We start from the raw sequence: 22,324 nt of genomic DNA, 5'->3' as shown, positions 1-22,324 counted from the left end.
TAACTGGTAGAGTTCCCAGAACGCAGGGTGCAACTATGGGACATGCCCACCCTGATGCCCCAGTGATCAGTCTTGATCACTCTACACCTGGAGGGGTGCATGAGATGTCATCAATGCCTGAACGAACATCATGCACTGACTCCCTGCTCCAAGCCTCCTGTGTGAGCCCACCTGATATGGTGTACTCTTCATGATATACCTGTGAGGTGGGTCTTATCCCACCAGCTTTACAGGGAAGCGGCTGAAGCCAACACACTGGGCAAAGACACAAGAGGGCGGTCTTGAGAGCTGAGATCTAAGGAAGGTGAACGTAAGAGTTTCCTTTGGCTCTTCTTGGTGAATGATCAAAAACTTGGTGGCTTAATACAGCACAGATTTATCATCTTAAAATTCTACAAGGTCAGAAGTCTAAAATGAATCTCAATGGTCTAAAACCTGGGGGGTTGGCAAGGGCTGTATTCCTGCTGGATGCTCCAGGTGAGAGTCTGTCTCCTTGTCCCCGTCCTTCTCTGACTCGAACCCTCCATCCTCTGCTGGATGCTCCAGGTGAGAGTCTGTCTCCTTGTCCCCGTCCTTCTCTGACTCGAACCCTCCATCCTCTGCTGGATGCTCCAGGTGAGAGTCTGTCTCCTTGTCCCCGTCCTTCTCTGACTCGAACCCTCCATCCTCTCCTCTCTTATGAGGATCCCTGTGATGACACTGGGTTCCCCTGGATCATCGGGGATCTCCTACCTCCCAGGGTGGAGGAGTAATGGTGGTAGGTCCCTATGGCATGATAGAAGGTCAACTGAAGGTTGCTGTTAATTCAGCGTGCTCGAATGCTGACGGATGATGGGGAAAAGCTGATGATGCAGAGGTGGGGAGAAGGATCGCTGGACGTGTGTCCTTGAGTTGATTAATTAAACGTGCCACCCTCCTGGCACATCCATCAAAAAGCAATCAAACGACCCTGTGACTGGGTTGATTCAAATGCATATTAAAGAGAACCAAACATCACTAGTCATATAGGTTGTTGTAACGGGGGCACGTTCTACACTGTCAATTTGATCCTTTTTAATTGGAGATGGGTGTATAAAGTGATTTCAAAGAGGCCCAGCATTGTTTGGCATGAGCTCTGCATAGGGGTCCCGATGCACCCAGCACTGAGAATCATGCTTTTTCGCGGTACCCACGGATCCCAAGGCAGTAACGCAGGCAGATAGGGATGACGTCCCGATGCAACGGGACCAACACCTGAGAGATGCAGGTTTTCTGCATCGGCACTGGCTTCACTGGGTCTCACAGCCTCTGAAAAGCTTCGTCTACACACGCACAGAGCCTGACAGAGCACATGCATACAGAGTGGTCTTCATTTGTGAACATGCTAAACCTCTCGTCTTTACAAACGCCTCCTGGTTTCTCTCAAGGAACAAAGTGGCTCGCCCAGGTGAGTGGCTCTGAATTTGCAATCCAGGGCATGATTTCCAGGGAGGCACCGACGGAGGTTTACTGGTATAAAACAACGCCACTGTATGATACAAAAGAACAGAAAGACAAACGCGTCCATGTAAGTAATACGTGCATACACAGGGATCATTATAAAGAGGGCATCATAGCCTCCGCTGGGCTACAGATTTTGTTCTGTTTCCTCATCCCATTTTTACTTCATTTCCATGGTAATGAATATTCTTCCATGACTTAGTCTTACAGCTTCCATAATCTTCTCTCTTCTGTACAGAGGCACCATCATGCAGACAGTGCCCTGAGGTTATTTTTAATCCAAAAGGGCAGATGCTGCACAACGCGTTCCCAGGAGTTCATGGCCAGGTCTCGGGCAGGCCAAGTGTGGATGCTTTCCTGGCGAAAGAAAATATTTCGAAATCCCTCTGCTTGGGGAAGTAGACACCAAATGATGCGTCGGTAGGAAGGCAAATTGAAAGGGAAGGAAGGTAATTAAGCCCTAAAGGGAGCTCAGGGACACGGCTGACTTCATGAAAGGTGCTCGGAGCAGGCATGGAAGGCAGACTCCGAGAAGAGGTTCGGTGACTGTCCTCATTAATCCCGAAACTTGAAGAAACAGACAATTATCGAAGGGACGATGCTGTCAACGCTGACTTGAGAAGAGGGAGGAATCCTCAAGAAAGCAATACGCATTAAAGATAATTTTGAAACCTGAATCGGAATCATCCTTTTGAAAATTCCCAAACCCAGAGAGTTTGCAAAGGCTAATACTTCCAGTCTGCAAATGCAGAGAGTTGTCATTATAATTACATTAGGCTGAAGCATAAGAGAGAAAAATACAGGGAAAAATGAGCTTCTTGATTATCTCATTGTTTGGCTTTTTTTTTTTTTAAACAAATCATCAAAACTTTCGTATCCCAACTTGACAAAAATAGCACGGAAGGGGATCTATAGCGCCGGGGTAAATATCAATACAGAAGTCATCAATGAAGTGGCTGGGGAATGGAATCCTCTGGTGTAATGGAGAATAATGCTCTATGACAGCAAGAAACATTCCAGAAATCGGGGGCCGTTCATTTTAGAGTAACATACTGAACCACGTTATCCAAATAAGGGGGTTAAAGCAAACAAAAACATAATCGTCTCTCTAGATCCGAGTCAGCAAACATTTTCTGTAAAGGGCCAGACAGGAAATATTTCTCACTTTGTGGGCCATCTGGTCTCTGTCCTAACCACTAGGCTCTGCCTTTATAACAGGGACAACACGTAAATGAAAAAGCATGTGTGTCAATAAAACTTTATTGACAAACCCATGTGGCCAGCCCGTGGCCCACAGGTTGCCTATGGAGTGAACTGCTTTGTTTTGTTTTGGTAAAATTCAACATTCATACCTCATTCAAGGGAAAAGTAAAGTCAGAATGATATGCAGCATCGTACATAACAAAGTACAATATGCAAATGCTAATAAATATAAGAGAGAGACATTACATGTTTTGCCCTCAAAATGGAAAATAAGATAGGAGTCACCTACACCATCTATTATTTAACTGCCTATAGCATATAGGTAAGAACATTTTCAAGAGAAGTATACATATTAGAAAGAAGGGGGAATATGACATTGACACATTAATCAATATGGCTTGAAAATTAAATTGAAATTAAATTAAATGGACTGAAAAATCTATTAAAAACAGGACATCAGTGATAGAATCAATAAAGACTTAAGGCCTGAGGCATTCTCAGTACTTGGAGCATGTTTTGGTAAAACTGTCCTTGAAAGCCCAACAGAATGCTCCAGAAAACGTGGACAGGAAAATCTTCTAGAACCTTCTCATGCCAGAGCCTGCCATGTTCCCTAGAGAAACTGGGACAGAAGCAGACATGGAGATGTATGATTGATCCTTTACAGCAATACGGCTGGAAACCCCAAAGAACTGGAAACACCGCAGATGTTCCTGATCCTGTGGATGGATCTAAGCCATGTTGTATATGCATGTGGAATATACTTCACCAGGACAGAACCCAATAATCTACTTCTCCACGTGTCCTCAGGGACTGACGTCAAACAGTTAATATGGAGAACTGTGTGTTCAGTTGGGTCCCCCCCGCCCAAATACAAGTTGAAGTCCTAGCCCCTGGTATGTGTGAATATGACATTATTTGGAAATAGTGTCTTTGCAGATGTGATGAAGTAAAGGATCTGAGATGAGCTCATCCTGGATCAGGGTGGCCCTAAATCCAAGGACAGGTGTCCTTGTAAGAGACAGAAGAGGACACACTGACATAGAGGAGAAGCCACATGAAGACAGAGGCAGACATGGGAGGGACACGGCCACCAGCCCAGGGACACCTGAGCCCCAGAAATTGGAAGAGGCAGGAAGGACCTTCCCCTGGAGCCTCAGGAGGGACCATGGCCTTGCCCCACCTGGATCTCAGTGGTCCTGCCCCGCCTGGATCTGAGACATCTGGTCTCCAGAATTGGGGGAGGATGAATCTCTGTGGTTTTAGCCATTTGGTTTGTGGTCATTTGTTACAGCTTCCCCTAGGTAACTAATCTTATATGAGCAAAAAAAGCAAATCACAGATATTACTCTACTTACTTAAGGGTCAAGGAATGCAAAGTTAAATTTCAGAGACACACGCGTGAGACATTTATAACGAGAAACAAGAAAACAGTTGATGCTACGCGTGGGTTAGGGGTTAGTTCTTGCAGGTGCATCTGGGGAAAAGGGTGGGCACATCCACGTGGTGCACTCACTTATCACCAACTTTTAAGTGTTTCACGTATTTTGCTGTATTCACGGTTTGCAGTATTTTTAATAAAACCTATTCGCAACAGAAACAAACATCAAAAGTTCATAAAACAATTAGGAATAAATGCAATAGGAAACATATGGGCGTTTACTGAGAATTAATAAAATACCCCTGAAAAGCATTAGGATTCTGGTCACCAATTCCAAGATATGGGGTTACTCCCCACACCACCAAGCAATTTGCAGACACCATCTGGGTGTCCTATAATCGAACTCAGTTCTGACCTATCTACCTGTGATGGGGTTTTGGAATATAAGTGAGGTTCAGTGTGGTGAGGTCCGGAGCCAACGACCAAGAAAGAATTCTTGAGATTCTTTGGTGCAAAACGGTGGTTTATTAAGCACAGGGACAGGACCCTTGGGCAGGAAGAGCTGCTGCCCCGGGGGTTGTGAGGAGTGGCTGATTATAGACATGGGGTTGGGAGTGGTAAGGAAAAAGGAAGGTTTCAAAAGGATTTTCATATGTTAAGGAAGACTTACAGGATACCAGAGGTCTTGCCATTGTCAAGTTAAGGTCGTTTTCCCCTATAGCAAGGTATTAACAGCAAGATAGTTGGGAGCTTCCTGGAGGAACACTACACTCTGCCCGCTTCAAGTATCTGCCAATGGACCGCAGGTTATAAGGACATTTAATTGTATTTACATTCCGTTCTGGAAGCTATTGCTAAGGCTTTTGTAAGTAAACTGAGGGAGACTCGTCTCTTGCAGGATTGTGATCTCTGTAAATTAACTATTTGTTTTTCCTTTAGGGCAGCCGGGAGTGCCCGAGGAATGTCACATATATCCCATGGGGGGTGTTGTGGGGTGTCAGCTTCTGCTTTGTCCTCAGTTTCCCTTCTGCTCTCTCACCACCTGGACATGGCGTCAGATCCCCCAGGGCTCAGCCCTACAAGACGGCCCTTCACCCCTTGGGTCAGACACCAATCACAAATCCAGGTTGACACCCGTGGTTCTGACCCACCAGCTACAGATCGGACATTCCCAGGACCTCCTCCTCGGGTTACAACGATCTGCTATAGCGACTCACAGAGCCCAAGGAAACGTGTTACTCACTAGATCACGGGTTTATTATGAAAGGCTGTAGCTCAGAAACAGCCAGATGAAGTGATGTATGGGGCCAGGTGTGGGGGGAAGGGCGTGGAGCTTCCATGGTCTCACCAGGTGCACCCCTCTCCCCAAACCCCTATGTGTTCCCAAACCCAGAAGCTCTTCGAACCCTGTCCTTTTCATTTTCTAGAAAGGGAGACTATATTGCAGAGGCATGATGGATTAAATCATTGGCCACTAGGGATTGATTCAACCTCCAGCGCCTCTCCTCTCCCTAGAGGTCAGGGGGTGGGGCAGAAAGTGCCAAGCTTCTAATCACGTGGTTGGTTCCCCTGGCAACCAGCCCCATCCTTGGGGGCTTTCCAAAAGCCACCTCATTCACATAACAGAAGAAACCTCCATCACTCTCCTCACCGGAAATTCCAAGGATTTTAGGAGCTCTCTGCCAGAAACAGGACTAAGACCAAACATATATTTTTATTGTAAGTCACAAAATCGCAAGCATCAAGAAAGAAACAAGCGAAAGGAAAGACAACTTATTCTCAGACAAAAAATATCACTCTGTGAAATCTCAATGTCCCCACACTAAATTAAGTTATAAATCCCTCCCAATTAAGTTTTGTTCTGATGGTTATCCTATCCTATTCTATTTTATCTTATTCTATTCTACTCTATTCTACTCTACTCTATTCTACTCTACTCTATTCTATCTTATTCCAGCCTATCCTATCCTATTCTTATTCTATTCTTTCTTATTCTATCCTGTTCTATTCTATTCTATTCTATTCTGTTTTTTCCTATTATTCTGTCTTATTCTATTCTACTCTACTCTATTCTATCTTATTCTAGCCTATCCTATCCTGTTCTTATTCTATTATTTCTTATTCTATTCTATTCTATTCTTCTGTCTTTTTTTTCTATTATTCTGTCTTATTCTATTCTATTCTACTCTATTCTATCTTATTCCACCCTAACCTATTCTGTCTTATTCTATTCTACTCTATTCTATCTTATTCTATTCTGTCTTATTCTATTTTATCCTTTGTTAGTCTATCCTATCCTATTCTATATTATTCTATTCTATTCGAATCTACTCTATTCTATTCTATTTTACTCTATTCTATCTCATCCTATTCTATCCTATCCTATGTTATTCTTTCTTATTCAACTCTATTCTATCCTAGCCTAGCCTATTTTACTCTCTCATTCTTTCTTTCTTTTTTCACTTGATTTGTTAATTCAGTTAATTTCTTTTTTCTATTTTTTTATTATGTTATGTTAATCACCATCTCATTCTTTCTTATCCTATCCTATGCTATTCTACCTTATTACTTCTTACCCTATCCTATGCTATCCTATTCTGTCTTATTCTATCTTGTTCTACTCTATCCTATTCCACTCTATTCTATTCTATTTCTCTCTGTTCTGTTCTATTCTAAAAAGTTGGCAACAGCTTAAATGTAGAAACACAGAGAGATTGGATGAATAAACATATATACCCTCATCAACAACTGTGTTTTCTTCAAATTGCAAATCATCTAAAAGTTGACAGGGGGGGGGGCGGGAAATAATCAGGGCAAAGAGAGAAGGAAGCTAAGAAAACGAAGCCACGGGGGTGGGGGAGGCATCGCCAGAGCAGAAGGGCGAATTCAGAACAGACGGGAACATGCAGGTATTTAGAAAAGGAGAGCCCTTCCCCTCCAGGATCAGTAGAGAAGACCAGCATCAGTCCCTGCAAACACCATCCAGACTGACGACGGATCCGGTTCTAACAAGTAAAAACACCGGCGGCGGGGGAATTTCTAAACAGGACTTCAGCCCAGGAACCTGGGGAAGTCTCAACAACACAACAGAACGAAACTCAACCTCTTGAGAGAACTGACGACCAATTTTAACGCCTGTGACTAGATTTTGGCTCAAAGTACCCCATCGGAGACCTTAAGTGACAAGAAATTCGGGGGCGGGGAGATGTGCAACACGACATACATGGTTAAATATCCCTAATTATATAGATTTTTTTTTTTTTTCTGAGCCAGCAGCTCCCCATGGGGTGGGGGGGGGGAAGGGAGAAAGGAAGTGCATAAGGAATTCATTGAAAAAGTCATGTCCATAAAGAGGATTTGGATTTTAAGCAGAGCCGAAGAGGGGAGCTCTGACACGGAGGAAGGATCCCCTGGTCATGCAGATGTAATTACATCCGGTGCTGGCCCCAAAATGCTGGTGAGTGGAGAGCCCAGAGGTGGGGAATTCACAGCAAACGCTATCCCGCCCTCCACGGCTCTGGACCGCGTCATTTCTAATCTTTGCGAACCCGCTGCAAGGAGGAAATCAATACCGTCCCTTCGCCAAGACCCTGGAAGCCGGACGATGCGCCCGGGTCCCACAGCTGGGCCAGCATTCCCCCATAGAAACAGGACGGCAGCAAATGAACAAGGAATTGTTCCAAGAAGCAGGATTCCTGTGCAGTAAACACGGGATCTCACTGATCATTAAAAAAAAAAAAAAAGGGCAGATTTAAATGTGACCACATATCCAAGCACGAAATATAAAAATATCAAGAGACTAATGATGTAATGTATGGTGATTAACACAACATAATAATAAAAAAAAAAAAAAGAAGAGAAAAAATATCAAGAGAAAAGGGTTGGGGATACAAGATTTTAAAAGTGCATATCCTGTGGGTGAATCTCTCTTTTGGAGAAGTTATTCTAAAGAAATAATCCCAGAAACAGCAAAGTGTCCACCTCTGAAATTACAAGGGTGTGTGTGCACCACATTGGGCTACTTGGGGGTTAAATGTGTGTACAAGGGTGTTTTGGGCAGCCTGTGTCTTATACAGAGATGGGCTGGACGTTAATTTTTGTTATGGTTATTGCATTTATGGGGGGAAAAGGGAAAACAATCTGTATTGTCACAAAAAGGAAGGTGGATACAGAAACGGAAATGCCCACATGATCATCCCTGGCCCTCACTCCACCTGGGGGAACACGGATTGGGAAGGATGAAGGTCAAATCAGAAGCACCAGGGAGCTCCAACGGGTGGGATTCGGGGTGGCTTGTAAAGCCTCGTTTCCACGTTGTGCAGAAGGCAAACTATCTGCGTGGGGGCAGGTGCACGTCAGGGACCCTCTGCGTCTCTGCAGGATGTACTTGCTGGCCTTGGCCCCGCGTGTCACCTGCTCATGCACTTCTCCCACAATGGGAGTATCTCGTCTTTGAGCAAAACCTCTGCCATCACCCCGTGGGACGCCCGGGACATCTGGGAGGACCACACGAGTCCTGCAAGGAGCGTTTTGTGCAGCTCCGTGTTGGCAAACTAGCGGCAGCCTGCGTCCTCCTGGTAGGGATGCTGAGGGATGCAGTCAGACCAGGCTCCTTACAGGCACAGGTGTGCAAAGCATGTCCAAATCCCCGAACCAGGGGGAAAGCAGAGCCAAAAACACACACGCTCTCACTTTGGGAGGCTGAGGTTGCCCTTCCCACGCCCTTGCAGAAAGCAAAGGTTGCCAGGACTCGAGAAGCAGAACCCAGGCAACGGGTCTTCCTTGAAGGAACTGCGTTCTGCAATCAACCAGACTTTGATTCAGAAACGCGTGCGTGACGTGGGAGTCTCTGGTGGTGGCACAGAGCTGAGCCCCGTCCTTAGTCCCCAAGTCTACTTTCTCCTTCGCAGAAAAAAACACCAACAAATGCTCGAATACACACACGGGGAGGCCCTGCTGCTGGCTTCCGACGTCAGTGACCCGGGACGCCAGGATGCTCACGCTTCGGACTGCTGGCCCAACGGCGTATTAAGTGGCCTCGAGGTGGCCGCCTGCCCGTGGGGCCGGGGACCTCAGAAGCGGGCACAGCCGAGCAGCCGCGGGAGGCTTACCTTGAAAAACCACCAGCCGAAGAGCTTCTTGATGAGACGCGTGCCCCAGAAGACGTGTTTGTAGAGGTCCGTGTTGACCACCCCAGGGTCGACCACGTTGGCGGTCACGGGGCTCCCCTGGGCGGCCAGCAGCCTCTGCATGTGGTACGTGAACAGGACAAGGGCCAGCTTGCTTTGGGCGTAGGCGCCGTGCGGAGAGTAGCAGTGACTGTGGAAGCAAAGACGGACATGTGTCAGACACCGATGCTTTCCTCACGTGCATGGTCCCTACCTGCCCGGGGCCCTACCTGTCTGGGTCCCTCACCTGCTGGGGTCCTGCACCTGCCCGGGGCCCTACCCACCCGGGTCCCTCACCTGCCTGGGTCTCTACCTGCTGAGGTCCCTATCTGCCTGGGTTCCTATCTGCCTGGGTTCCTACCTGCCCGGGTCCCTCACCTGCCAGGGTCCTTCACCTGTCCAGGTCTCTCACCTGCAGGGTTCCTACCTGCCTGGGGCCCTACCTGTCCGGGTCCCTCACCTGCTGGGGTCCTGCACCTGCCCGGGTCCCTACCCACCCGGGTCCTTCACCTGCCCGGGTCCCTCACCTGCCTGGGTCTCTACCTGCTGAGGTCCCTATCTGCCTGGGTTCCTACCTGCCCGGGTCCCTCACCTGCCAGGGTCCTTCACCTGTCCAGGTCTCTCACCTGCAGGGTTCCTACCTGACCGGGTCCCTACCTGTCTGGGTCCCTCACCTGCCGGGGTCCTGCACCTGCCCCGGTCCTTCACCTTCCCGGGTCCCTCACCTGCATGGGTCCCTTGCCTGCCCAGATCCCTATCTGTCTGGGTCTCTACCTGCCGAGGTCCCTACCTACCCGGGTCCTTCACCTGCCCGGGTCTCTACCTCCTGGGTCCCTCACCTGCCTGGGTGTCTACCTGCTGAGGTCCCTACCGGCCTGGGTTCCTACCTGTCTGGGTCCAGCACCTGCCCGGGTCCCTGACCTGCCCGGGTCTCTACTTGCCTGGGTCCCTACCTACCTGGGTCTCTACCTGCCCAGGTCCCTCACCTGCCTGGGTGTCTACCTGCCGAGGTCCCTACCTACCTGGGTCTCTACCTGCCGAGGTCCCTACCTGCCCAGGCCGCTCAGCTGCAGGGTCCCTCACCTGTAGGGTTCCTCACCTGCCCAGGTCGCTCACCTGTCCAGGTCCCTTATCTGCCTGGGTCCCTACCTGCCCGGGTCCCTCACCTGCAGTGTCCATGGCCTCCCACCTGCTGTCTGCCCCTGGGGTATCCTGAGGTTTGATTTCCACTCCCCGTGCACATGAGGGTTTTTGTAGTTTGCACGACAACCACGGGGCTTCATCGCCCGGGTGTTGTGCGGGCCCCTGACACGATGCGCAGAAAAGGAACGGAACGTCAACCATTTCAGCGGTTGTAAGGATGGGGCGATTCTCCCCGCCCACCTTTAACGTGAAGATGAAAAGAGCGCCCAGAGCCCCGCTCGGAAAGCTTGGGAGAAGTAGGACCTGCCTGCAGGTGACTTTTAGTTTCTATTCGTTTTTCAACAGGGAAGCTGTAGTTAAGTTTCCCCGTAACTGTACAGACATGCACATTTGTGTCTACGTAAATGTGTCAACACTGCGATCCTCGTAGCTTCATAAAGTGCTAGGATCGTCATCATAGTGTTTTTAAATAGAATTTATGTTTTTAGAGCAGTTTTAGGTTCACGCGGCCGTTAACAGGCAGGTGCAGATTTCCCGTGCACCCCTCCCTGCCTCTCCCCCCATCGTCAGCATCCCCACCAGACGGTGCGTTTGGCGCACGTGATGAGCCCGTGGCCACACAACATCACCACCCAGATGCATAGCTTAATGTGCATTAGAGTTTATTCTTGGGGGTGCACATTCTATGGATTTAGGCAAACGTACAATCACATGTGTGCATCACTATGGTGGTATACACTGTAGATTCACTGTCCTAAAAACGCTCCGTGCCCCACCTGCTCATCCCTCCCTCCCCCAACCCCTGGCGACACCCATCTTTGTACTGTCTTTATCTATCCACCTGCTGAAGGACAGCTTGGTTGCCTCCAAGTTTCGGCAATCAGGAACCACACTGCTAGAAACATCCGTGGGCAGGTTTCCGTGTGGGCGCGTTCGCAGCTCCTCTGGGTGAACCGCGAGGAGCCTGATTTCGGAACCGCATGATGAGGGCGTGTGTGGTTCTGTAAGAAACCGCCCAACTGTCCTCCCAAGTGACCGAACCATTTTGCATTCCCGCCGGGGGCGGAGGAGAGCTCCTGTCTCTTGCCGCACTTGCCCACCAGCACGCGGTGCTGCTGGTGTCCCAGATTTCGGCCACTCACGGGCATGCCGTAGGGTCTCCCTGTTGTTTTAATTTGCGAGTTCTCCGACGACCTAGGATGTGCAAGATCTTTTCGTAAGTTGATGGTGAGATTTTCTGATCCACTGCGTGACGGACACATGGGTGCTTGGCTGTCCACACGTGACCAGCACATCGCCGCCCTCAGGGACTCGGTCCTGCCTCCTGCCATTCCCCGGGAAGCAGGTTTTTCTCCCCAGAAACTTGACCTCACAGTGTGGCCTTCGTGCATCCTCCTGTCATGGGAGCCCACGTGCAAAACCCAAGGTTTGCCCACAGGGAGTCCACCCAATTTTTGCTGCAAAACGGACCCCTGGTTCCCCTGTCTTAGGGGACCGGTGCAGGGGGGCAGGTCAGGAACTGTCACCAGATAAACTTGCCAAGGAGCATTGCCCCAAAGAATTCTAAACACGGCTTTTTTTTTTTTTGGAGGGAGGGATTCAGAGAAAAATATAGGGCAGTTCAGAGTCCAAACTCCCTCCGTGACACAAGACAAGCCGCAACCCTCCAATTATTGTCAAGAGATTGGTTTTTTGGCAAATTTCTCCTGTCTGCTTCCCGTAGGGGAGGGGAGAAGGCTCCAGGAAATGGGGAGTGATTAAGTGCAGGGAATTCAATGCCCAGTTTCATCTTGGCTTTGGGCCATGGGGACGCCAGCCTTGAATGCCACATTCTCAGCATTGCTTGGTTCGGGCCCTTAACGGGTGAGAAACATCAATATGCCCATTTCCCCAGGGTAAACCGATGCGGTCTATGACTGCGGTTTTATAGGGTAGCACGGAGAAGGAAGAACCAAAGATCGTTAGAAATACTAAATGGAGAAAAAGTGAATATGTTTCTCTACGGCAGGGAGGAAAAAAGTCCAAGAAGGAGGGGGATTTCAGGAGAGGTTCTCCTGGTGGATTTACAGATAAAGAAACATCCACAGCGGAAATGGGAAGGAATCAGAGCAAACGAACAGGAGGACGTGATCCCCCCACTGAGGTTTTCTAAATAAAACCCCAAGGACTAGAAAGGCACTTGGCATGGAAAACAATGAAGACATTGAAAGTTAACAGATAAAAGGGAGCAGAAACACAGAATCAAATTACTATTCTCACTGCGTGAGGATAAACGAACTAATTTAGGAAATGGCTGCGTGGCTCGGTACTACACGGAATTTTTACTTCGTTGCTTTTGTAGTAAGGGGTGTCAGAAAGTAGAACCTGAAGCCATAAACATAGATCTTTATTTTCAATAAATAAAAAACCTAATGGTGTAATGACTTAAAGAATAATTTGAAGGTCGATCTGAAACAAAAGTTAGAGACGGTAATGTGGTAGCCTTTTAGAGGGGCAGCAAAACTTTTCTCCTATACTTTTGTGTTCTGTCCCTGAGGGCTGCAAATTAAACTGAGAACTGCCACATTTACAGAGGGAAATCATGCCAATTTTATTTTTAACTTTACATGTATGGCGGTCTTCATAGAAAAGAAGTAAAAACCCCAAAGACACCATTAGACTTGGGTTTATATACTATTTAACAATGCTTCATAAATGGGGGAGGGGTGAGGAGACAAAGGAAAGGGGGTTTGGGCTTCCAGAGGTGGTACATTGTGAAAATATTAATATATATACATATATATATTTTAGTATATATGTATATATACATACATTATATATATTAGTATTATATTAGTACATGTATATATATTAGTATATTAGTATATATATTAGTATATGTATATATTAGTATATATTAGTATATTAGTATATGTATATATATATATTAGCATATATGTATATATATACTAACTTTAGTACTTTTTGTGACTTTCTTGGAAGTTCTGCTTTTAATCAGATCTGGCAAGACCAGCATACACCTGTCTACACCACATCCATCAATATACTTTCTATGTTGTTTCACGGGTTATTTAATGGCTCCCACACCAGCAGTCAGTCCTCCTTCTCAGCAGAGCTGCCCTATGCTGCAACATCAATATCTCATAGAACTATTATCATCCCGCTCCGTCCTAGAAAACCACGGACCTTCTGTATTAATTTAACTGTTCCAGAAGGAGCGGGTTTCCTGAAGTCCCCCCACTATGCCAGAAATTGTGCAAAGGACCATGGGTTTTATCAGACAATATCTTGAGCCATTGAAAAACACAATCTAGGGTGCCTGGGTGGCTCAGTTGGTTAAGCGACTGCCTTCGGCTCAGGTCATGATCCTGGAGTCCCTGGATCGAGTCCCGCATCGGGCTCCCTGCTCGGCGGGGAGTCTGCTTCTCCCTCTGACCCTCACCCCTCTCATGCTCTCTCTCTATCTCATTCTCTCTCAAATAAATAAATAAAATCTTTATTAAAAAAAAAAAGAAAGATGGGGCGCCTGCGTGGCTCAGTCGGTTAAGCGACTGCCTTCGGCTCAGGTCATGATCCTGGACTCCCGGGATCGAGTCCCGCATCGGGCTCCCTGCTCGGCGGGGAGCCTGCTTCTCCCTCTGACCCTCCCCCCTCTCATGCTCTCTCTATCTCATTCTCTCTCTCAAATAAATAAATAAAATCTTTAATAAAAAAAAAAAGAAAAACACAATCTATTGAGTTTTCTTATTTCAACAAAACACACGTGTCCCTGAATTTGCATATCGTTCACGGTATTTGCAGCCCACGTTTTCAGCTCATCGTATACAACTTAATTCTCTCCTTGCAGTTGGAGATCGGGAAGTGCCAGCCGACGCTGAGAGTTTATTACAAGGAAGGAGGTCTTGGTTTATTATGTTGATGGATGCTGTGCCCTGTGTGAGTCACCGCTCAATGCCTACCATGCTGGCCTTGCGGACGGCTTCCTTTTATACGGATCCGCAGGGAGTATTAGCCGTCATGATCTGTCCGCTGGCCTCCGATAAATGCGTGTGCAGAAGACAGCACAACCAAGGGTGTCATGCTCGCGTCATATTAATCAGCTGCATTATGTCCCTTCTGGGTCATTAATGCATAAGTGCATGACCAACAATGATGGAAGGTCTGCCTGCTACCGTGAACCCGGGTGCTCACTGATAACGAGCAGCCTCTCCGGGAGCAGGGATGAACGGCACCTGCTGGTAGGCAAATAATCTCTCATCTCCAGATACAAGCTTTCCCGTGGTGAGACGGACACATGTTGCATTGCCCTGATCCCTGGTTTTCCACGTTTCATATTCCAGAGGACTATGGAAATATACGGTGGCCAAGAAGGGCTCAGGAAATAGCGTGAGCAAAGAAGGGGCTCTGTGTCTCCGCGAAAACAGCCCAGGACGTTGGCGACCACTGCAAATTCCACCCCCATGTAAACGTCTGGTGCGGTTGTTGATAGAACAATTGCGGGCACGTCCGTGATCTGCGATGCATCCCAGAACACCGCATAAATCCTTGAAAGCTTCGGGGAAAACCTGAATCAGCACAGGGGAGTTTATTCATAGCATGGGGTTTCACAAACAGTGATGTAAGAGGCCGTGAATATGTGCTTACAAATGGATGGATGGATTAGTTCCCCCCGAAGTTAAAAAAGTTTGGGAAACTCAAACCGAAATAGGTATTTTCCCCGGGATGCACACACATGCCTGTAACATCTCAAGGATTATTGCTCCAAAGTGAGGTCAGCCTGGAAGAAACAGTTCTGGAAGAGATTAAGGATCCGTCACCTTGGGAACAATGCATAGGGACCCTTATGGATTGAATTGTGTCCCCCACAAGAAAGATGTGTTGGAGTCCTACACCCAGGATCGCAGAATAAGACCTTGCATGGAAATAGGGTTTTTAGAGGGGCAACTGAGTTAACGTGAGGTCTTTAGAATGGGGCTCTAACCCTATATGACTGGTGAACTTATAAAAAAAGGAATTTGGGCACTGAAGGGCATGTGCAGAGGGAAGATCACGTGCAGGTGCACAGGGGGAAGATGGTCCTGTGAGGATGGAGGCAGAGCTGGGGGTATGCATGTGTAAAAATTTGCTGGCCATCACCAGGACTCCGGAGAGGAGCCTGGAACAGATTCTCTGCCAGAGCCTCAGGAAGGGACCAGCCGGGCCCTGCCTGGATCTCAGAGGTCCAGCCTCCAGAACTGGCAGAGAATAAACTCCTGTGGTTCTAAGCCACGCAGTCTCTGGTCCTTTGTTACGGCCGCCCCAGGACACCCACACAATGAGCACAAGCTGTTGCATGAAATCAAAGTTGCTTGGTATGCAGCCCAAAAATGTGCACTTTCCCGAGGATGTTAATTTGTTCCATCTTTGCAAGAAGAGGGGAAGCGAATATAGAACAAGCAAATCTTCCACCTTCAATGTGAGCCGCTAAGAAGCAAGCTTGTTTGTTTTTTAAGATTTTATTTATTTGAGAGAGAGAGAGCACAAGCAGGGGGGAACTGCAGGCAAAGGGAGAGGGAGAAGCAGGGATCCTGGGATCATGACCTGAGCCGAAGTAAGATGCTTAACGGACCGAGCCACCCAGGTACCCCAAGAAGCAAGTGTTTTGCGGGGAGAGGAACCCATGGGGAGGATCTTTGTGGACAAGGCCCCATGATGCATGGACACCCACTCATCAGTTTTACCCAGAGGAGCATCTTCGTTAGTGACACCTGGAGTAGCCATTTCTTGTTCCAGGAGGTTCTGTTACCCTTGCACCTGAAAGCACCCTCGCCTGTCCTGAGGACGGGAACCAGGACAGGGGCACTCGCCTGCTTTGGGGCTGAGGAGGGCAGACAGCATGGCGCCATGTCCTTCCTCACCCAGGGCATCCTAGTACACAGCCACGTGTTTTAGGAGGTGAGGCTCATAAGATAATCAGAGCATGAATTGTCCTCAGCGGAGATGCAATGGGCTTCCCCAGGAGCAGTCACCCTCAGGGCATGATCAAAGCTGGGGTAGCTCAGACAAGACCCATCGAGGACCTCTTTGGTCCCAGGTGGCCGATGGCTGCAGGAGGCTGAGCACCCAGACAAGCCGGGGTGCAGGGCAGGTAGCGGGTAGAGCCGACTGCGCTACGGTGCCCAACGGCTTGGTCAGACACCAGCCTAGACATTGCTGGGAAGGTATTTTCTTAGATGGGACTAACGCTGAAATCAGAAGATTTGGAGCAAAGCAGGTCACACTCCATAATGTGGGTGGGCCTTGTCTAATCAGTTGAAGGCCCGAAGAGGAAAGAGAGAGTTCTCCTCCAAAGAAGAAGGAATTTGGCCTCAAGAGTGTAGCCTGGAAATTCTGCCCGAATTATCAGTTTTTTGGCTCAAGATGGGAACACTGACTCTTAGTTGCATCTCTAGCCTGCTGGTCTACATTGCGGATTTTGGATTTGGCAATCCCTCCAATCTGTGAGCCAATTCCTTAAAGCAAATCAACCCATCTCTCTCTGTCTCATACATACATATAAAATATCTATAAATATTTACATATATGTTTTTAACTTAAATGATACTTTTACCCTCCTCCTGCAAAATGAAACTCCTTTTTCGACAAAGCTATCCATTTCTTCATGAGTCAATTTCAGTGATTACAAACAATTTTCAAGAGACTCCGCCCATCTTTTCCTTTGGGGAAGTATTCTAGTGGAGGAATGTTCTGGCACAGCCTACCCGAGCAGACAAACCTTCTCATGGGTAACAGCCCACTTGGATTCTGGAATGCTTTATAATATTGTGATTTAAGCCTTTACAAGAACATGAATTTCCAGCAAATCAGTCTTGGCAATTATCACTAATCACCAGCGATGTTTACATCAGGTGGAAGTCGAGGACCAAGTCTTTTCATGCAGCAAAGCAGAGTGCTTTAAGCCCAAGTGGTTCTCAAATTTTAACATGCATCAGAATCTCCTAGAGTGCTTATTAGAAGTCTGACTGCCCGGCTCCCCACCCCCAGGGTTTGGACTGAGCAGGTCTGGGGTGCAGTCTCAGCATCTGCATTTCTAGTAACTTTTCAGGGGATGTTGATGCTGCTGGCCTGGGGACCACACTCCAAAAACTGGCACCCTGAGTGATCTCATTCTCTTTTATTTTAATTTTTTAAGATTTATTTATTTTAGAGAGACAGCGTGAGAGAGCAGGGTGGGAGGGGTAGAGAGAGAGGGACAAGCAGAACCACGCTGAGCGCAGAACCCAATGCAGGACTCGGTCCCACGATCCTGAAGTCCTGACCTGAACTGAAATCAAGAGTTGGATGCATAACTGACTGAGCCAGCCAGGCGCCCCTCACTATCTTTTAATAAACATTTAGCAAAGAAAGTGATGCAGCTCAGTGCCTGTTATTTGATTTTTTGTATGCAAAGCTGCAAGGACATTTATGCACACACTCACACACATGCACACACATTCGTGCACAAACGGAGGACTGCACAGCCACACTCACATGCATGCACACATGCGTGCCCACATGCTCACACACATGCACTTGCACCCTGGTGCATACACATACCTTTCCCGAGCTCCCTTCGGGCATCACAAAGGAGCAGCCCCTCAGCAGCACAGCTGTCCCCCACCCCCGTGCCTTTGCTTCACTCACTTCCTCTGTGCACAGGCTGGTCCTGCAAGGCTGCCTGGGGACACAAGCACTTGGGCAACCCCTTCCCCAAGCCCCTCCTCACGGAGCCACCTGCCCCCAGGAGGCACAGATGCATTCCCGCCCTCTTGCCCCCAAGGGGAAATCCCAGTGAGGGTTCTCCCGGACCCCACGGGTACAAGCACAGAACCCACCCATCCAAGCAGGAGCCAGGTTGACTATCAGATGGGTGAGAACACCCTGGGAAGACCCCAGCCCTGCTTTCCCGGCAGCTGGCCCCTTGCTGTGCAGGAACGCGACACCGTAAAGCAGCCCCAGGGCTGCACAGCTGGACCACCTTCCTTCCATGCGTCCGCAGGCCCGGGTGCTGAGGGCGCCCACCCCAGTGCGCATCCCGGAGCTGCTCCTGGAACGCGAGCCCCGCTCGACCAAGCATCCAGGTCCTTCCAAGCACAGTTAGGGCTGCACACACACAAACATAAACACGCACCCCACTCACACTCATGGACTCTTGTATCCTTAAGGAGGAGATAGTGGGAAACACAGATAAGAAGGTGGTGCCTCCCACACCAGCAGGAGTCACCCGGATGCACCACACGGAGTTAGCAGGTTGCACTTGCAATGACGAGCAAAGGAGAATGTGTCATTACTTCTGATACCCACTCCGTGCCCAACTTCTGTCTTTCCAGTTTTTCTACCAAAAAAAGTAACATCACACAGCTAAGCTGCCCGAGGATACGATGCATGTGATTTGATGATGAATACGATGCATGTGATTTGATGATGAATACGATGCATGTGATTTGATGATGATGGTTGCTAAGTGCACTTCCTATGGTGATTATTTCAGGATACACGCAAGTAGCGAATCATCACCTTCTACACCTGACACTAACATAATATCATATTATGTAGCAATTAAAACATTGTATTACAACATATACGAGGTCACATTATATAACAATTATAACATTATAACATTGTAACATATACAATGTTACACTGTATAACAATTAAAACAATGAAGCATTGTAATGTGTGTTATATAGCAATTATGTTATAACATATGTTATATAATAATTAGAATTACAACACTATAATGTTATATATATATGGGTTATATATAACAATTATAGTTACACTATAACATGTTATATTATATAACAATTAACATTGTCATATAATATAACATATAACAGTATAACATGTTATGTAACATTATATATTATTATATAATTATATATAATATTATATAATTGCATATAACATCATATATTATATAATTACAACACTATGTTATACATATACGTTATGTAACAATTATAGTTACATGTGTACAACATGTTATGTAACAATTATAATCACAACATTATAATGTTATAACATATATAATGTTACATAACAATTATAATATTGAGATACAAACATAATTATTGAGCTATAGCAATTATACCTCAATAAAAAAATGCTAAAAACAAAATATGCGTTTGAGGATACAGTAACAAAGAACACGACAAAATGTTTGCACGGAGTTTTTCAATGATTCTGATAACAGAGCTGAGTCTAAATCAGTGGTTTTGTACTGTTGTGCTGGGATAGAATTTTGACTCTGAGTGATTGCCTAGTGATATTAAGGAAGATATATATATTTTTTTAAAAAAGCATATGCTTTGATTTTGTCACGTGTAAAATGAGGATAGTAGTGTTTACTTAAAAGCATGTCTGTGCTGTATTCATGGGCGGGTACAGATAAAGTGCTTAAGTGCAAAATAGTAAATAATTAGTAGCTAATAGTCATTATGATTATTCGTAAGACAGGTTTATAACAAACACTGGTCGGTGAGGTGCACCGTTTTCCTGTGATGCTGAGCACCGTGCCCCACGCGTCACCATGTCAGGCTCGCCAGGCTGACGGGCAACCTTGAGCCCCCTGGACGGTCGGCCGAGAGCACCCACCTGCCCTGAAGGTCATCCATGTTCAGCTCCCCAATGTAATGCGTGGCCGACGAGACGGTCAGCACCCTTGCGCTGCAACCCGGAGATCCAGACTCCTTCATGGTGTCCAGGAGGAGGTTGGTGAGCAGGAAGTGCCCCAGGTAGTTCAGCCCAAAGTGCTCCTCAAATCCATCCCTGGTTTTCCTCTGAGGGACCATCATCACCCCGGCTGGAACAAAGGGGATTTCAGGGAGAGTTATGACATGAGATGGGGGAGCCGTTCCACAGACGGGCTCCAGGGACGGGGACGCATGGCCGGGCGCCAGCCAGGAGGATGGGCTCTGGTCCTCACTGCCATGTCACCTTCCTGGGCCTCAGGTTCCTGCTGCGTACACAGTGGGAAAGGTGCCAGGACATGAAGACGGCACCTGCAATGTTGCTGTCCAGCATGTAGAAGAATGTGAGAATGTCCTGAATCACCAAAAGGTGCCCCCCCGCCGGCCCCGGGAAGTTAGTTCTTCTGGACAGAACAGCTGTCTGTACAAAGACTCCCTTGTTGGAGGAGCTTCCCGGACACGTTGGGACACGGATGTCCTGCGGTCCGCAGGGTGGGGCGGATGGAGCCCAGAGCCGAGTTCTCCAAACTCATGTTGCCATGGCACCCCCCCCAATTCACAGGGCATTCCAGAAATGGATTCATTCTTCAGGGTGCCCTGTGCAAAATACTGACCCAAGTATGCACACTGGCCGTCCCCGCCCCAGACCCCAGTCCAGCCCTGTTATTCCACCAACACATTCATCAAAATCCACCAACACATTCGTATGCTCTGTGCTTGCTTCTGGCATTCTCCCCCAAGCTCAGAACAACTCTACCCCCATCAGGGCAAAGCTCAGCTAATGCCCCGTCCCCACATCCCTTCCATGGATGCTGGCTCCCGCATGTGCAGGAAACATGCCTGTCCCGGATCGGTCCATGTCCTGGAGCAACCCAGCATGCTTGCGTGTGCATCTGTTGGAGTACATGTATGTACTTGTGCTTATCTACTCATATGTGTATGGATGTAGGTGTATTTCACATGTCTTCTGTGTGCATCTGTACATTTATTGTAGATATGTTTGCATATGTTGCAGGCGCTTATATGCATTTGCATGTATGTGCACACATAACCACACACAAACATATACAAACATATGTGCTTATATGTTTTCAGGCACATTTGTATGCACATACATATGTATTTATGCAAATATATCTATGTGTGTGTTTGCAGATGAAAATGGGCTTGTATTTATAATTGTGTGAGCAAAGGTATTTGAATATGCCTCAGTGTTCACAGCTTGTTTGCATACGTATTTATGTGTAATGCATGCATACCAATATGGCCATTTGCACGGCATTCCTGCAAGTTTTTGTGTTGGTGCATATTTTGAATTTGCAAGTGAATCTATTTGTGTAGGATTTGCATGCACCAAGGCATACACACTTATTTGTGTGTGCATTTGTACATGCTCGTATTTCATGTGTATGCATCTCTGGGTATATGTATTTGCATCTATGTATCTGTTTGTGTCTATGTGTCTTCCATGTGCACATATAGATATATATTTGCATATGTACATGTGTATTTGGTGTGCATGCGTAGGCATTTCTACATGTAATTCTCTGTGCTTTTCCATACATGTAGACAGTTTTCCAGCTGGATTGCAGGGTCCCTCGCTGCGCACACAGGTCACAATGCATGCCCCATCACACCTGCGCCCACTCAGGATGCACTTTGTGCATTTACGACCTTACACATCCGGCCTCCATGCAGGCTTATCACTTGTGGGGTGCTCAGGGCAAAGGAAATGTCTGACAGGCTGTGGGTTTCACAGCACCAATATAGTGTTTTGGGTGCAGTAAGGTGGTAAGTCTCATTAAAGAGGTAGAAATGAGAGCCCATGACCTCATCCCATACACACCTGCTACGCTAAGTGCTTTTCTTCATGTCCCTTGAATGCTCAGCCCTCTGAAAACAGTCCGGGGGATTGAAAGTGTCCCCTGAGCTTACTACTATAAAACATCACTCAGGTGGACCTACAAGGAGAGGACCTACAGGGAGAGGACATAACTGGGGGAAACGAAGCCACATGGGGTCTTACACATTGAATAAAAAAAAACTTAAATGAGATATATACTAACTATTATCAGTGAAGTAAGCCTTATTTTCAGGGATATGTTCAAGGATTTCCATTTTCATGCTGATTCTTCTCTCATTATTTAAAATTAGTAGAAAGACCTGATGCTGATTTTGGCTCACCTACTTTTCCCATTTAATTAACAAGTATTTACCAAGGAGTTACTGTGTACTGAGTA

At 47.2% G+C, this 22,324-nt stretch overlaps 1 protein-coding gene across 6 annotated transcripts in view; it reads right to left on the bottom strand.

Annotated features, from left to right (window-relative positions):
- The window catches only part of LOC115944477 (polyprenol dehydrogenase), a 238,927-nt gene that overhangs the window by 97,193 nt on the left and 119,410 nt on the right, over positions 1–22,324 (bottom strand). For all 6 annotated transcript variants that reach the window (XR_014141435.1, XR_014141434.1, XM_081809255.1 and 3 more), the window contains exons 5-6: positions 19,990–20,197; positions 9,175–9,382 (exon numbers count right to left, since the gene is read on the bottom strand). Coding sequence is in view for 4 of the 6 variants with exons in the window: in XM_081809255.1 (XP_081665381.1) it covers positions 9,175–9,382; positions 19,990–20,197 (416 nt within the window). In the remaining 2 variants the exon portion in view is untranslated. The remainder of the gene's footprint in view (positions 1–9,174; positions 9,383–19,989; positions 20,198–22,324) is intronic.

Source organism: Leptonychotes weddellii, chromosome X (genome assembly GCF_054177405.1).
Source record: "Leptonychotes weddellii isolate Sample4059 chromosome X, ASM5417740v2, whole genome shotgun sequence".
Classification (NCBI taxonomy): Eukaryota; Metazoa; Chordata; class Mammalia; order Carnivora; family Phocidae; genus Leptonychotes; species Leptonychotes weddellii.
This window is presented reverse-complemented; position numbering and strand designations above follow the sequence as displayed.